Genomic DNA, 17,668 nt, shown 5'->3' with positions numbered 1-17,668 from the left:
GAAGATAGAGCCAGAGGGGACTCAGAGGAGAGCAGTTGGAAATCGGGACCAGCGTCACCGCCAGAGAGCAGGGAAGAGGAAAGGAGCCAGGGGGCAAGCGCTGGCAGCTCACCACAGGAGGGAGGGCACGAGTCAGGAGTGGCCACACCTCCATCGGGGAGCGAAGAAACGGCTAAGCGGAAAGTGGAAGGTTGGGCGCGCGCGCCAAGTTCAAATGCAGAGGAAGGTGGCGCAGTAAGCAGCCCGGAAAGGGAGCCAGGTCCTAAAGCCCGGCGCAAGGAGACAGGAGGGTCCGGGGGGTCAGCGTCAGAAGAATCCCAGAAGGAAGAGACCCCGGGGGGTAGAGGGACCCAGAGGAGGACAGTCAGGCGGAAAAGGTGGAGCCGGGCTAGGATATTAAGTTGGTGCACACGGGGCGGAGACTCAGACGGAGCTTCGCCGATCTAGCTACTAGACGTAGAGTTGCGCGCAGCAGCGTGAGAATGGAAACTGTAACTCAATAAAGACTTTTACTTAATGATCGCTGGCTAGCGTGATCCTCTGTGAGCTAGGATCTTCAAGCAGCTCTGACAATACTTTAATTTTTAAAATTATTATTAATTTATACCTGCCCATCTGGCAAGGTTTCCCCAGCCACTCGGGGTGACTTCCAACAAAACGCTCAAATACAAGAACAGATTCAACATTCAGAGCTTCCCCAAACAGGGCTGCCTTAAGATGTCTTCTCAAAGTCAGGTAATTCTTTTTTCTCTCGGACATCTGGTGGGAGGGAGTTCCACAAGACAGGCACCACCACCGAGAAGGCCCTCGGCCTGGTTCCCTGCAACTCAGCTTCTTGCAGCGAGGGAACTGCCAGAAGGCCCTCGGAAGTGGACCCAGGCATCCGGGCAGAAATCGCGTTTGAATGGGTCCCGTGGTCATCTAGTCCCACCCACAGCAATGCAGGAAGAATAAGTGATCATTTTTTAATATATTAATTTTTATTAGTTTTTTTAATATATCATTTTCAACAATAATTAAACATCCTTTGAGATCTTATTTCAATTTTTGACTTCCATCAATCCTGTCTGAAAATTTTCCAATCTAATTTCTCAGGATACATTTCTTATCTTCCCTATTACTCATAACCAAGATTTCTATCTTTTTCTACTTTGTAGCACTTCGTATATCTCTCCTTACAAAACTTCTAGCATAATTTGTCGATTACAGTTGCTCTTCAAATAATTCATATACTTCTTCCAATCTTCTGTCAATCTCTGGTCTTGCAGTTTCGAATCCTTCCTGTCCTTTTGTCCAATTCTGCAGAGTCCATCAATTTTGTCTGCCATTCTTCTTTTGGCGGAAATTCATCTTAGAATCATAGAATCATAGAGTTGGAAGAGACCACAAGGGCCATCGAGTCCAACCCCCTGCCAAGCAGGAAACACCATCAGAGCACTCCTGACATATGGTTGTCAAGCCTCTGCTTAAAGACCTCCAAATAAGGAGACTCCACCACACTCCTTGGCAGCAAATTCCACCGTCAAACAGCTCTTACTGTCAGGAAGTTCTTCCTAATGTTTAGGTGGAATCTTCTTTCTTGTAGTTTGGATCCATTGCTCCGTGTCCGCTTCTCTGGAGCAGCAGAAAACAACCTTTCTCCCTCCTCTATGTGACATCCTTTTATATATTTGAACATGGCTATCATATCACCCCTTAGCCTCCTCTTCTCCAAGCTAAACATGCCCAGCTCCCTTAGCCATTCCTCATAAGGCATCGTTTCCAGGCCTTTGACCATTTTGGTTGCCCTCCTCTGGACACGTTCCAGTTTGTCAGTGTCCTTCTTGAATTGTGGTGCCCAGAACTGGACACAGTACTCCAGGTGAGGTCTGACCAGAGCAGAATACAGTGGCACTATTACTTCCCTTGATCTAGATGCTATACTCCTATTGATGCAGCCCAGAATTGCATTGGCTTTTTTAGCTGCCACGTCACACTGTTGGCTCATGTCAAGTTTCTGGTCAACCAAGACTCCTAGATCCTTTTCACATGTACTGCTCTCAAGCCAGGTGTCCCCCATCTTGTATTTGTGCCTCTCATTTTTTTTGCCCAAGTGCAATACTTTACATTTCTCCCTGTTAAAATTCATCTTGTTTGTTTTGGCCCAGTTCTCTAATCTGTCAAGGTCGTTTTGAAGTGTGATCCTGTCCTCTGGGGTGTTAGCCACCCCTCCCAGTTTGGTGTCATCTGCAAATTTGATCAGGATGCCCTTGAGTCCATCATCCAAGTCGTTGATAAAGATGTTGAATAAGACCGGGCCCAAGACAGAACCCTGTGGCACCCCACTAGTCACTCTTCTCCAGGATGAAGAGGAACCATTGATGAGCACCCTTTGGGTTTGGTCAGTCAGCCAGTTACAAATCCACTGAGTGGTAGCATAGTCAAGACCGCATTTTACCAGCTTCTTTACAAGAATATCATGGGGCACCTTGTCAAATGCATTGCTGAAATCAAGGTAGGCTACATCCACTGCGTTCCCTTCATCTACCAGGCTTGTAATTCTGTCAAAAAATGAGATCAGGTTAGTCTGACATGACTTATTTTTCAGAAATCCATGCTATTGGTGATCACAGCATTCCTTTCTAGGTGCTCACAGACTGTTTGCTTTCATTTCTGGGCTCACAATACTCTTGCCGCAGTTGTTCCATAGAAAAACAATTTGACATCTTGCCTATTAATGTCCTGACCAAGTAAAATGCTTCTGGTTGTTTTGTTGTTGTTTTTTTAAATTGAAAAGCCTAATAGTAATGAAAGGAATGAGGATTTGTCTGGAAAATGGGCTGAAGCGTCTTTGTGAGTGGCATTCAAAACCGCCTTGGAGTCACTTGAGAACATTCCCAGAGAAACAAAGAGGAGGCAGGCTTTTTCTGTCCATTTCCTGTCCATTTTGCTCGCCTGCCAGCTGGATGGGAAGCGTCAAAACGCTTCCCTCCAGCTCTGCCACCCAGTGATTTTACCCCCAGGACTCAGGATCATCCAGAGAGGTAAATAATGTGATTTATTTCGTTTGCCGGAGAGGTAAATAATGTGTTTTATTTCGTTTGCCGGAGAGGTAAATAATGTGATTTATTTCATTTGCCGGAGAGGTAAATAATGTGATTTATTTCATTTTCCAAAGTTTGCATGCTTTAATCATCGTCATCCTTGAACAAGAATAACAGCCATCAAGATTACATTGAATTGATCCACTGACTCCCTGGCAATTTGCGCTGAAATTATTCCACGCACACCCCTTACAAATCAGGGAAAATTCAGTTGAAAATGCAACTTCTCTGGGCTTCTCCAGTCTCACAATATGTTGCATTTTCAGATGAATTTTGGGGGGACCACTTCAAACATCCGCTGTGCTTTGGAGCGGTTTGCTCCTTGCAAACAGCTGAAAGTCTCTAAATTTTGAGAAGCCTGATTTGCAATGGGTGGGTGGGTGGAATAATTTTGATGGCAACTATGTGTTATTTATTGGCTTTATATACTGCTCAAGGCAGCTCGCCAAAGAAAACCAGAACACAAAACCCACAAAATACATAATAAAATATGACAAACCTAGAATCTCCCCCACCAAAAAGACCACACCCTAGTTATCTGTAACATCTTTCTGCTTTTTGCTATTCTAAATCCGCCTCGCGTTTTCCTGCCCTTACAAGCCACGCTAGAGATCTATGAGACAGAGAAATATCAACCAATAAGAGAATAAACTGATATGATGACCAAAATTAGGGACCCAGAGGAGCGGAAACCCTTTTGCAAAGCATTTGAAATATATAACAGCGGGGGAACGGGCAAGTAGGACTTGAACGCAGAACAGTAGCGAAAAGAAATTAGGATATTCGGCATGGCTGAGAGAGGGTAAGGATATTCAGCAAGAGAAATGGGGAGACCAAGAAGTGATGGAATACAAAATAAAAATGGCATATGCAGCAAGAGAAGGAGAAATTGGGAGACCAGGAGAGACAGAGTACAGACCTATTAGATGGATGGTGGCAATCTAAACTTTTATGTATTAAAATAAAAATATAGTCTTGTCCTTTGGATCTCTCATTTTGGCATCTCTCATTTAGGCCCGTGTTGCAGACGCCTTTCTTCTACTTCCTACAAGGGAACCCCAATGCCCATTAGTTCTGAAGGGCAGCCACAGAAAGAAGGGGGGCTGGGTGCATGGAGCCATTCCCAGCGCTTCTCGTGATTGGGATCCATAGGTAGCTGGAGAGAGAACGCCAAGGATTCATATTCATAGCTGCTGAGAACACCGAGGTTGCAGGTTCGAGAGACAGCAGCATCTTCCTGTATCACAGCGGGTTGGTCTGGATGACCCTCAGGGTCCCTTTTCTCATTCTCCCTCTGCTTTCTCTCCACAGATGAAGATTTGCTTCTTCCCCAGACAGATGGCAGCAAGTGGCTTGCTGGCGCCAGGTAACCGTTTGCACAGCATCCGGCTCGCGGCCGGACTCTGGACTGTGTACGTTTCTCCCGTCTGGCTGTGTACATTTCCAATTTGGACACAGTCCAGTTTTCCACTCTGGTGGGTTGCCTAGATGCGCCAGAGCGGAAAGAGAGATGTAATTTGCGGTCAGGAGAGGATCCTTCAGAGATCCAGTCCCCCCACTAGCCTGGATTCGTGGCTCCGCGTCACGCCAAGGCCAACGTTCTCCAAGCCGCCACTTATAATAATAATAATATAATTTATTATGTATACCCCATGGGTTTCCCCAGCCACTCTGGGCGGCTTCCAACAAAACACTAAAATACCATAATCGATTAAACATTAAAAGCTTCCCTAAACTTCCAGAGCTCGAGCTGAAAGGGACCCCAAAGGGTCATCCATCCCAACCCACCGCTAGGCAGCCATCTCCGCTCTTCCATCCCAGACCAATGGACAGGATGCGTTGCAGGGGGTTGAGCTGGATGACCCTCAGGGTCCCAATCCAGTTCTATGCTTCTACGTTTGGACTTGCCGGGGGCAGGACTAGGTGACCCTCGGCTAGGATTCTGCATCCGTTTCTCTGCAGTGCTGCTCTGGCTGGCCAAAGTTGCTGCCAGCTCCCCTTTCCTGCTCCCTGCTCCCGAAAACACGTCCAACCATGGGCTGCCTGCTCCGGGGAGAACAAATTCGTCGGGGGGCGTCCTGCAGTGGCACGCGGGATTCCCAGATCCCCTGGAAGACCTTGGTAAGTGTCACCTACGTAAAGGTCCCCTGACCATTAGGTCCAGTCACGGCAGACTCTGGGGTTGCAGCGTGCATCTTGCTTTATTGGCCGGCATACAGCTTCCGGATATGTGGCCAGCATGACTAAGCCGCTTCTGTCAAACCAGCACAGCGCACAGAAACGCCGTTGACCTTCCCGCCGGAGCGGGACCTATTGATCTACTTGCAGTTAGACGTGCTTTCGAACTGCTAGGTTGGCAGGAAAGTGTAACCTAGGGGTCCTCTTTAAGAGCCGCCACACTTTAAGGGGCCGGGAAGAATGCGGGAAAGGACCACAAAATATTATTAAATATGTTAATCTTGTTCTTCCCTCCCCAGGCACATCCTAATATACATTTAGTAAATTGTTATTACAGGTATTAATAATGAGAAATAAAATAGGAGATGCAGGCCGGGCCACCCACATTTGAACAGGCGCCAAAAACGAGGCGGGAAGGAGAAATCCCCCCCCCTTCACGCACAGCGACCCCAGTGTCAGTGAGTTCCACAGGTGAGCCGGAGAAAGAATGCTGCCAGTCCAGGGAGGCATGAACTCCAAAAGGTCAAAAACAGCAGGGCAAACAGGACAAAACGCTCTCTTCCGAGCCAGGATTGCATTCTTTGGGGCAAAAGGTTCCCGCCTTGCTGGGGGTTGGTCTGGATGACCCTCAGGGTCCCTTCCAGCTTTGGGGTTCTTTCCCCCGTTTTCAGAGCCTCCTGCCCAGCCGGTCGTCCGCAGAGAGCCTTCTCCGCAAAATCCCAGTGTCCGCTTGTCCTGCTGGGTGCAGAGCGGCACAGTGGAGGCCGTCGAATGGAAAAGGGACGGGAAACCACTCTCCGGTGGACAAAGGGATGACGTTCATCTCCTCCTCCTCTCCGGGGTGGAGACGTCCCACTGCGGCTCGTACTCCTGCAATGCCAGCAACCGCCGGGGCTGGAAGGAGTCGCCCCAGCTGGACGTGACGCCAGGTGAGTAGACGCCAAGTGGGGGGCACAAAACAGAAGAATCCAGGCCCTCTCCTCTCCCCTGTTGCCACGTTTCGCCCTGTAGTGATCAGGGGGGATTGCTATGAGGAATTAGAACAAATCTAGAGTCAGCCATCTGGGTCAGCAAGGAAAGCATTTTGTTGACTGTGTTTCAACTGTGATAGGAATTTTACGGTCTTAGATATATGGTAATGTTCCTAAGCGTACCAACCAAGATCAGCACAGGAAGACCCTCCTGGAACCATTTTGATTCCTAAACTGAGCAAATGTTTTCTCGGCAATGTCAAAGTGGGAAACCTCCCCATTGTCTCACAAGTCCGGTCTTAAGGGCACATTTAAGATATGAATAGGGTGTGAGCCTGTGACGTGGCCCAGGAACTAAGTATTTAACATTACAAAAACTAGCCCGGCTCCCCAGGCAATCCAATCAAGTGACCATTAAACAGGTAACCTGTCAGACGAGATAAACAATGCACTCAGATTTCTGCTGTAGACTGCCTTTTCTGTGATGTAGGTATGACTGGCCAGGCTCCCCAGGAAATCCAATCAAGTAACCTACCAGACAGGAGATAAAGGACAGGAGAAAAACAACATTCAAAATTTCTGTTTTAGACCGCCTTTTCTGTGATGTAGGTATGATGTATCTGAGGGGTGGTCTTAGGTTACACCCCTTCTGCGATGTAGGAATGATGTTTCTGGGAGTGGTCTTGCCTTGCCTTGCTACACGACCATGGGATCCCTTCCCCATCAATGGGTCTATGATTCCCACCAACATTTCTCCGGCGAAAGAGGCCCAATAATTCTGCGGCTTCAGAAGCAGACCTGGTTGGAAGAGAGGGGAAAGCGAAAGCAAACTCTGACTCCATCTTTCCAGGGAATGGTAGAGTTGGATGGGACCCCACTGAAAAACCTCCAAATAATGATAGGATAGATTCGGAAAGGACCCCCAGGGTCATCCAGTACAACCCCAGGCAATGTCACCATGGGCGTACCTGGGATGGGAGAGAGGAGAGAGGCATGGGTGCCTGAGCGCCCACAACATTCCCATGGAGGGTCTGGGCACCTCCAAATTTCGGTGCCAGGGCCATGGCACCCAGTTGACACTTCTGGAGGGGGGAAGAGGAACATTGGAATTCCTCCCTGAGGTGCTTGATGTCTCCTCTCCCCAACGGGCTCCATCCTGCAGGGATCTCCATGATGCTGGGGGTGTCCTTCCAGCTCTCCGCCTCAGCCCTGGTGAGTGCTGCTTTCTCCGGATGGGGGATCCTCTTGCCATTGTGTCAGCCCCATAAGCTCCAGATCCGTGAGTATCTTTTTTGCCGCGGGTTGGACTGGATGATCTATGGGTTACCACCCTTAGGTGCTACCACCCTCTTGACTCCCATCTCGCTCCCCAGGAGGGAAGGCCTGGAAGTGGCTCAGCATCTACGTCAACGGACTGACAGGCTTGGCTTCGGCCCTTGCCTTCGTGGCCCTGATCCTGTGGAGCTATGATCAAGGTGAGGCGGGAAGGGGTTTTCGGAGAAGAGGAAGAAGCTAATTTGCCATAATAATAATAATAATAATAATAATAATAATAATAATAATAATAATTTAGTATTTATACCCTGCCCATCTGGCAGGGTTTCCCCAGCCACACGGGGCGGCTTCCAACAAAACACTAAAATACAATAACCAATTAAACATTAAAAGCTTCCCTAAACAGGGCTGCCTTCAGATGTCTTCTCAAACTCGGGTAGTTCTTTTTCTCTTGGACATCTGGTGGGAGGGAGTTCCGCAGGGCAGGCGCCACCACCGAGAAGGCCCTGTGCCTGGTTCCCTACAACTCGGCTTCTCGCAGCAAGGGAACCGCCAGAAGGCCCTCGGAAGTGGACCCTGGCGTCCGGGCTGAACAATGGGGGTGGAGACGCTCCTTCAGGTCTACTGGACCTTTGAGGCCGTTTAGGGCTTTCAAGGTCAGCACCAACCCTTTGAATTGTGCTCGGAAACGTACTGGGAGCCAATGTAGGTCTTTCAAGATGGCCGCTCGCAGTCCCCAGTCTAGCTGCCACATTCTGGATTAGTTGTTGTTTCCAGGTCACCTTCAAAGGTAGCCCCTCGTAGAGCGCATTGCAGTAGTCCAAGCGGGAGATAACCAGAGCATGCACCACTCTGGGCAGGTAGGGTCTCATCCTGCATCCCAGATGGAGCTGGTAAACAGACACAGAATGGACCTGCACCTCCATGGACACCTGTGAGTCCAGAATGACTCCCAGGCTGCGCACCTGGTCCTTCGGGGGCACATTTACCCCATTCAGGCCCAGGGAGTCCTCCACACCTGCCCGCCTCCTGTCCCCCCAAAACAGTCCTTCTGCCTTGTCAGGATTCAACCTCATCTTGTCAGGATTCAACCTCCCCCATCTGTTAGCCTCCAACCGTCTCCAGGCACTCACACAAAACCTTCGCTGGTTCCCATTGGAAAGAGAGGTAGAGCTGGGTCTCATCCGCATAATACTGAGCTTAAAGGAATACTGGGCTAAAAGGAATGGACAGCCTTTAAAAAAGTCTGATTTTCCTTTGGAAGGATCTAGTAAGACTAGGTGCCTTTTAGGGGGTTGGACACGGGGGTCCCGTCCAACTGGACCGGCCCACCATCGCCCTTCCTCCCCAGGAGGACTAGGAGCCTTTCAGGGGGTTGGACACGGGGGTCCCGTCCAACTTGACCGTCCCACCATCGCCCTTCCTCTCCAGGACTCTCGGCCGCCCTCATCCTGCCTCTGTTCCTCCTCATCTACGTCGCGATGGTCACCCTGCTTGTCGTGGGCACCGTTGCCTTCAAGATGGACATGATCCACCAGATCACCGACCCGGCAGGTCGGTCAGTGGGGCTGGGTGGCGTTCTCCACCCTCCAGAGCTTTTGGGTCTCTTCCGGGTTCTTGATTCTTGCCACGGGTTCTCAATTCCCTCCTCTTTCTTCTCCTGCAGCTCAGCGGCTGGTGGACTTCAGCACCCCGACGGGGGTGATCTTGGTCGCTGTGACGTGCAGCCTCCTCATCCGGCAGGTGGTGAAGTTGGAAGGTGAGACTGGCAGGCGGCTGAAATTTCTATGTCATTTGATGTTGTCTGAAATGTGGGGGGATTTGGCACGGATTGGCTCACAACGTAGAAAAACAGATAATATGGCAAATGAAATAATAATTATTATTAGTTATTCAATGGCTATACTGCCCTATACCCGCAACTCTCAAAACTATAATCACAATGACTACAATAATCAATAAAAATAACAACAGATCACCATGCTTTTGGCCCTTGGGCAATTCAGCTCTAGGGACCACACATTCACTCCTTAAGATGCACAGACATTTCCCTTTACTTTATAGGAAGAAAAAAGTGTATCTTATGGAGCCAAAAATATGGTACCATATGGAAAACGAAATAATAATTATTATTTCTTATTCAATGGGTATACCGCCCTACACCCACAAGTCTCAAAACTATAATCACAATGTTTACAATAATCAATAAAAATAACAACAGATCACCATGCGCAAATACCGCGAAACCTACAAAAGCAGGAGAAGCAAGGACACCCAACCTAAAATAATTATTATTATTATTATTATTATTATACATACCCTGCACTCCTCTTCTCTCTTCCCAGCTGATTCTGCTGCCCCTAAAGTCCTGGTTGGGGGGGGGGTTAAAAATATCTTAAAACTTTGGCCTGGCTGTTGTTTTCTTCACAGAGCAAGGATGCGCTGCACCAGTGGACCTGACGCCTGTTGTTGCAGGAACTGCTGGGATGTACTTCCTCCCCTTTGCAGCAATTGTTGCCGTCCGTAAGTAACTCCGCCATTGTAGATGGGGCAGGTTTGGCCTTGCTGCGGGTTGGACTGGATGACCTTTGGGGGTCCCAGATCTGCCATTGTATGATTCTGTGTTGAGATTCCTGCACTGAAGATGATGGATTTTTCAGAGCTAGCCGACCTAACCAGAAGAGTCTGTGACCAGGAGGAGGAGGAGTATCAGGAAGAGTGGATTAAATTGAATGATTACTTAAGTTAAATTTAATCCAATCTTCCTGATACTTCTCCTCCTCCTGGTGGCAGGCTCTTCCAGTTAGGTCTTAGTTAACTCTGTTAAGTTAAATTAACTGAAAACAGCTTGCAGATACTTAATTGGCTTAGGATTTTATTTACGCTAAGTGATGAATTCATATGTTTAATTTCATAATGTGAAGATTTAAGGATGTTAATGTTTAAGTTGAATTTTAGAAGAACTGTGATTTGGAAAACCATTCAAAGGACATGCAATGAAATTCAACCAAGGGGAAGCGAGGACATCACTTAACAATGTTAATCAGTGTAATTTTCAATAAGGCTATGATTTATGTTTGTTTGTCTATTGTGTTGGTTTGTTTATAATGTTGTGAAAACCAATAAAAAAAAATTGGGGGGAAAAAGAAGAGATTCCTGCACTGAAGCCTCCGTTTCGCCCAGTTCCTTGCCTAACCTCCTCCAGCGGACCCTTCGGTTCACGTCAATCAATCGATCAATCAATCAATCAATCATATGGGCCTCTAGCCACAGGAGGAACTGTATAATCCTAGAATGAGAGCTGTCAGGGACCCGACTGAAAGGCGGGAATCTCAAAGTTGTGGTTGTGTTTGCAGATTGCGCCGATATAAAGAGGAGGACGGACGAGGACCGAACCTCCAGAAGGGAAAACTGGAAGAAGGTACGATCGGGTTGCCAAAAAGGATGGCCTTTTTTTGGCTGGATGACCAAGAATACTCATGGAAGGGACCCAAGGGTCATTTATCCCAACCCCCATTTGGGGCAGAAGTCTCAACATGGAATCCTAGAAACGTTGAGCTGGATGGGACCCCAACCTAGGCTTCGAAACCTCCAGTGTGGAACAGTGGTGGGCTCGTAATCTGGGGAACTGGGTTCGAGTCTCCGCTCCTCCACACGCAGCTGCTGGGTGACCTTGGGCTGGTCAACTTCTCTGAAGTCTCTCGGCCTTACTCACCTCACAGAGTGTTTGTTGTGGGAAGGAAGGGAAAGGAGATTGCGAGCCGCTTTGAGACTCCTCAAGCGGGATATCCAATCCAAACTCCTCCACTTCTCCTCCAAGGAGATATTTCAATATTTTAATGTCGTATTTTCCATCTTGTTTTTAACTTGTTGTCAGGGGTTCAGGAGCAGAGGCGAGGGCAAGGGAGGAAACAGAGAGCGAGGGGGAGGAGGCAGAAGAAAAGATGAGTGATGACGACGACCCGAGATCTCCGAGTCTTTCCAGTGAATCAGAAGATTCACAGAAAGGAGCACCAGTGGCCAGGGCAAGGGGGGAGCCTAGGGGGACACCCCAGGAAGAAAGGGCCAGAGGGGGCTCAGAGGGGAGCAGTTGGAAATCGGGACCAGCGTCACCAACAGAGAGCAGGGGAGAGGAAGGGCACCAGGTATCAAGCGCTGGCAGCTCACAACAGGAGGGAGGGCACGAGTCAGGAGTGGCCACACCTCCATCGGGGAGCGAAGAAACGGTCAGACGGAAAGTGGAAGGTTGGGCGCGCACGCCAAGTTCAAATGCACAGGAAGGTGGCGCAGTAAGCAGCCCGGAAAGGGAGCCAGGTCCTAAAGCCCGGCGCAAGGAGACAGGAGGGTCCGGGGGGTCAGCGTCAGAAGAATCCCGGAAGGAAGAGACCCCGGGGGGCAGAGGGACCCAGAGAAGAATGGTCAGGCGGAAAAGGTGGAGCAGGGCTAGGTTAGTAAGCTGGTGCACAGGGTGCGGAGACTCAGACGGAGCTTCGCCGGTCTAACCCTTAAGACGTAGAGCTGCGCGCAGCAGCTTGAGAATGGAAACTGTAACTCAATAAAAGACTTTTACAAGTGACCGCTGGCTAGCGTGATCCTCTGTGAGCTAGGATCTGGAAGCAGCTCTGACACTTGTATTCATTCAACTTGTTTTTATGATTGCTTTTTAGCCGCCCTGAGCCCAACCTTGGCTGGGAAGGGCAGGGTAGAAATAAAAATTATTATTATCATTATTATTACAAGGAAGGCGATTTCACCTGGAATGTCTCTCAGCTTGAACCGAGTCCAAAGGGTCCCTTTCCTTTTCCTTGCTGGGGAAACCCAGCCAGATGGGTGGGGTATAAATAAATAAATAAATAAATTATTATTATTGCAGGCCATCCAGAACGGGACCTTCCAGCTCCTCTGAGCCGAATTCCTGCATCTCGCCAGATCTTTCCATGCCCTCTGCAAACCGAACTCAGAGTGCCAATAAAAATATTCTACGATTCACCTGTCTTCTTTTTTTACCTTTTTTAAACAGGCTGCTTTTATCCAGCTGGGCGGGAGAAGCATCCTGTTGGCGCCTCAAAAGCACACATTGATTCTGCTTTTGAGCCCAGCTTTGGCTGGGGAGGGCGGGATAGAAATAAAATTATTATTATTATATTATTATTATTATTATTATTATTATTATTATTATTATTATTATGAGAATATTTCGACAGAAGGAAATCAAAGGAGAATGGAAAGGGAACGAAGAAAAATAAAAGATGTCTATGATATTATTATTATTATTTATTGAATTGATAAACCACCCTATACTCAGAGATCTCATATATGCAAACAACTATGATTCCATAGATAGTCAATCTCCTCCAACACTTCTCCAGTGAAAATAGGGACATCCTGTCACATCTCTGATATTACCCTGATGAAAATTGGGACATCCTAGTCCATCTCCAACCATTCTCCCACGAAAATAGGGACGTCCTAAAGGAAAATGGGACCTTCCTAACACTAACCCTAACCCCAACCCCCAACTCTAACCCTAAAACCTAACCCTGACCCTCTAACCCTGACCCCAACCCTGACCCCAACCCCTAACCCTCTAAACCTAACCCTCTAACCCTAACCCAACCCTAACCCTAACCCCAACCCTAACCTCCTAAGCACATTCCAAAGAATCATATGATGGTGTATATATCTATATTGGAAGGGACCCCAAGGGTCATCCAGTCCAACCCACTGAAAGGCAGGAATATGCAAGAGAACAACCACCAAGCTTGGTTGTGCTGTCATTGTTGCCCTATTAAATGCCACTTTTGAGGCAATTTAAACTACAGGTGCAAGTTACACCATTAAGCACACCTTGCCATCTCCTTTTGCTGACTTAGAGCAGAGGAGGTGCTGCTTACAGACTCCCCAGGAGCATTTCAACAGTCAGAAAGAGGCCTGAAGCCTTCGGGGTGATTGCACATATGCTAAGAACATTTATACCTCCAGAAAAAGGGGAAAAAATGAGCCTACGTTAAGGGAATGCTCATGAGTGTATAAAGTTCTCTTCTTCAGAACATCTCTCTTAACATTACAAACTGCTACAAATTTCCAAAACACACACATACGTGCCAGGATTTGTAAATGTAAATGATTCAACTGGCTTTTGGTTTTAGCCCCTGTTACAGGGGCTCAGCCCACTTGGTCTTGTGGCATAAGGGCTCCCAGCCTATATGTGTGTACGCGAATGTGCATAGCTGGTGACACTCTTAAATCTTTGCTTTGCCCCTGCTGTGAGCCACACTGCACAGTTGATTTTTAAGGGCTGACACACACACGCACACACACACACATATCCCAAAACTGTATTAAGACATTACTAAATGCTAAGGTTTCAATTTTTTGAGATACCGTGCAATCTCCCTGACCATCGAGGAATAGAGACTGTTTCTGGGAGGTTGCCAGGGTTACTGGTGTGAGGATAGGAAAAGAAACTTTTCAACCAGCTGTTTGAGCTGAAATCCACCTTTGGAGAAGGCAGTCTGCACCTCTTAAAAGGACCAGGCCTTGTGGAGGTGTAGGGACTGTGCGGTCTTACCAATTTATAGAAATAACTAGGTATTTCCCACCGTTCCCTTTACTCCTTACTACTAAGAATCTTTTCCAGTGGATGGAAGTGGACTTAGGCAGATGTAGCATTCAACATTAAGGAATAAAGCAGAGCCCATACAGGCAACCCACCTTTTGCAACTGCATGGAGATGTCTAAGAGCTGCTTTCCTTCCCCCCTTTGCCTGCCACACTGCTGGGTGGATCAGGTGTTTGGTTAAAGGAGCTGTTTGGATCTTGTGTCAAAAGACCCCCTTTCCCCCTCTCGCACCACAAGGCAGCAGCAGCAGGACCCCTCTTCTCCCTCCCTTTGTCAGGTGAAACTTCCCCCTTTCTTCACCTCCCCCTTTTTGGGAGCAGGAATTCAGCACAGCCCATAGAGACCTGAGAAATAACAGGGGGGCGATTTTTTTCTAGAAGAACTGAAAGAGGGGTCCGCGTAAAGAGGCACCAAGCTCAAATTAACGTGCAAGGAATAAGGTAACTCACAGGAAGTGAGGCTACTTTCCCATCATACAACTAACTTTAAGGAACGCTATGTCTGTTTCTTCTTTCTGAAGCCCTTTCCAAAGAAAAATGATGGCATATAACCTCTGGAAGGGACCCCAAGAGTATCCAGTCCAACCTGCTGCAATACAGGAACATGCAGGAGTCCCTTATGGGGAACAACCCCGCAACCTTGGTTGTGCAGCAAATATTGCACTCTTAAATGGCACTTTGAAGGCTATTTAGGTATAGTTCAGGGATCCACACCTCTCCTGGAGCTGCAAGTTGAGCCATGAAGAAAACATGGCCATTCACTATTATTGACTGGAAACAGAGGAAGTGCTGCTTACATCCTCCTTGGGAGCATTTCAACAGTCAGGAGGAGCCCTGAATCCTTCAGGGTGATTATACATATTCTCACCCTGCCCTGACCCTACACAAAGCGTTCTCTCCATCTACCCCTTCTGCCTGGAAGTGTGTGCATGGAAGCCCACTCATTTCAGGAACCAAGCCTGACTATCTACTGCTGGAAAATTCCACCTTTAGTTGCAGACATGGAACTGTTGCATGTCACATGTCTGTTTACATACCAGCACAATTTGCTGGGAACTTCTGTTGTGTGTACAGTGGTACCTCGGGTTAAGAACTTAATACGTTCTGGAGGTCCGTTCTTAACCTGGAACTGTTCTTAACCTGAGGTACCACTTTAGGTAATGGGGCCTCCTGCTGCCACCGTGCCGCTGGAGCACGATTTCTGTTCTCATCCTGAAGCAAAGTTCTTAACCCGAGGTACTATTTTTGGGTTAGCGGAGTCTGTCCCGATTTATGATTAATAAATCCATAGTTGTGGTATGCTTCCATAAGCCTCACGCCTATTCTGTGTGTGCAGTTCGCTCGGCTGATATAGTGTGCCCTGGCTTTGAAGCCTGGGTCGCTGATTTACATCGGAGCAGAGGCAGATGGATCTTCGCAGCTGGACGGCTGGAAGGAGACAATCCAGCTGGGGCTAGCCAGCTATCCTTGCGACCCTCTGCATGCCAACAACTACAACTAACTTAAAGGAATGCTATTTCTCTATCTTCTTTCTGAAGCACTTTCCAAAGAATCATATGATGGTGGGTGAGTGGGTGAGTATATATCGTGAAGGGACCCCAAGGGTCATCCAGTCCAACCTGCTACAAGGCAGGAATTTGCAGGTGTCCCTTACGGGGATCAACCTCACAACCTTTGTGTCCACAGCACAGCTAGCTGTTGCACTCTTAAATGGCACTTTGAAGGCTATTTAGGTATGGCTGAGGGATCCACACTTCTCCTGCAGCTGCAAATTAAGTTAAGCCATGAAGCACACCTTGCCATCCTCTTTTGCTGACTGAGAGCAGAGGAAGTGCTGCTACTTACAGCCTCTCCAGGAGCATTTTGACAGTCAGGAGCAGGCCTGAAGTTCTCGGGGTGATTGCACATATGCTAACAACATTTACACCTCCAGGCAAAGGACAAAACATGAGCCTACTCTGAAGGCTCATAAATGTAGAAAGTGCTTTTATTTAGAGCACCTCTCTTAACATTGCAAGTTGCTGCAAGTGTCCAAAACTGGTGTGAAGTTGCTGGTTTGTAAATATTAATTATTCCTACTTTATTGATCTGAATTACTCAAATGGCTTTTAGTGCTGGCCACTACAGCAGGGGCTGATCCCTATTTATTCTTGTGGTGTTCAATTCAGAGTATCTGTTTAAAAAATCAAACAGAAAGCAATGGAGGGTTGCCGTTAAGGCTGGGGGGAAGGGGCAAACTCAGTCTTATAGACCCAAACTGGGTTTTGGGATGCTCCATTAGACAAATCAGCCAGCTCACTGCCTATCTAATTCACTGGGCATTCGAGTATTTGCTTGCAAATTAATTATCTTTTTTAATCTATGCCTTTTCCAGAACATTTATCTTAAGATGTAATGTGCAAGTGTACCACTTTTGGATGCTAATTAATCTCCGCTTGGATTATGTGGTGTCAGGGGCTCAGGAACAGAGGCACAGGGGAGGAAGGAAATGGAGAGCGAAGGGGAAGAATCTGAGGGCAGCGTAGGGGAGTATGACAGTGACCCGAGAGATTCCATGAGCTTCTCCAGCGAACCAGAAGATTCCCAGAAGGAGGCGCCGATGGTCAGGGCAAGGGGGGTCCCAGGGGGGTCGCACCAGCAACAAGGGGCCAGCGGGGACTCCCAAAGCAGCAGCGGGAGATCAGGACCAGCTTCCCCACCAGAGCGTAGTGGGGGGGAAGAGTCCCATGTGTCAGGGCCAGCGTCTCCTCCAGCAGGGAGAGAAGATGAGTCAGGGCCGACCACGCCTCTATCGGAGAGTGGGGGAACGGAGGGGAGGTCAGGTCCAGCTAGCCCCCCCCCCCCGAAGGGGGAAGCAGTGACAGGAGCAGTGTAACGGTCAGGAGGAAGGTTGCCGGCTGGGCGCGCGCGCGCGCCAAGTTTGAATGTACAGGCGTGTGGGACAGCAGAAAACCCGGATTGGGAACCAGGTCCTAAAGCCCGCCGGAGGCAGGGGGAAGACTCAGGGGACTCAGCGTCAGAAGAGTCTAGGAAGGGCAAGACCCCAGCGGACAGGCGGAACCAGAGGAGGAAAGAGCAAAGGAAGAGGTGGAGGAAGGCCAGAGTCTTAAACTGGTGTCTGGGGGGAGGAGATTCAGACGGAGCTTCAGCGGTCTAGAGTTTCAGACGTAGAGCTGCGCGCTACGGCTGTGAAAGCGAAACTGAACTTCAATAAAGACTTTTGTATATAACAACGAACCGGCGTTGGTCCTTTGTGAGCTGGGACCTCGGGCAGCTCTGACATGTGGATAAATTGATAGGTGAAAGAATCGTTGCCTTGAGTAATTACCTGGTTAAAACAATGGTTCATCTGAAGAAATTAAGTTTTCAACACATTGCTTTGTCACCTTTAGATAGCCTAATAAGAAAAGGAAAAATAGACAAACCTCACCAACATGGGTGAAGCCAAGAGGTGCTGCCCTGCTCCAATCAAATAAATAAAAATACTTTACTGTATTTTTACTGTGCTGCTTAGGGGGGACGAGGCCAAGCCCCATTTGGG

General features: G+C 48.2%; 1 protein-coding gene and 1 long non-coding RNA gene across 5 annotated transcripts; one reads left to right on the top strand and one right to left on the bottom strand.

Moving 5' to 3' along the window:
- Nucleotides 1-961: 961 nt before the first annotated feature.
- LOC310705416 lies at nt 962-14,266 on the bottom strand. Its single transcript, XR_014525256.1, has 3 exons — nt 14,211-14,266; nt 2,634-7,016; nt 962-1,350 (listed from the first exon to the last, which is right to left on the bottom strand). It is a non-coding gene; the product is annotated as an uncharacterized lncRNA (long non-coding RNA).
- On the top strand, nt 2,931-12,507 carry LOC310705258 (uncharacterized protein; the record flags this gene model as incomplete). 4 transcript variants are annotated; one of them, XM_083499856.1, is made up of 11 exons in its annotated part: nt 2,931-3,023; nt 4,395-4,449; nt 5,046-5,204; nt 5,933-6,190; nt 7,395-7,511; nt 7,606-7,707; nt 8,939-9,061; nt 9,174-9,266; nt 9,938-10,030; nt 10,864-10,928; nt 12,381-12,505. In XM_083499856.1, 10 exons carry the CDS (start codon nt 4,395-4,397, stop codon nt 12,411-12,413), a joined length of 1,098 nt encoding a protein of 365 aa, XP_083355982.1. In that variant the 3' UTR covers nt 12,414-12,505. The 4 variants fall into 4 exon arrangements, with proteins under 4 accessions (XP_083355982.1, XP_083355981.1, XP_083355984.1 ...); XM_083499855.1 differs by lacking the exons at nt 2,931-3,023; nt 4,395-4,449 and having other exon boundaries at nt 4,970-5,204; XM_083499858.1 differs by lacking the exons at nt 2,931-3,023; nt 4,395-4,449; nt 8,939-9,061 and having other exon boundaries at nt 4,970-5,204; nt 12,381-12,507.
- Nucleotides 14,267-17,668: the final 3,402 nt, after the last annotated feature.

The sequence above is a fragment of the Podarcis liolepis genome (assembly GCF_965112155.1).
Source record: "Podarcis liolepis genome assembly, chromosome: 4".
Taxonomy (NCBI): domain Eukaryota; kingdom Metazoa; phylum Chordata; class Lepidosauria; order Squamata; family Lacertidae; genus Podarcis; species Podarcis liolepis.
Note: the sequence above shows the minus strand (reverse complement) of the source record. Positions and strands in the feature narration are given on the sequence as shown.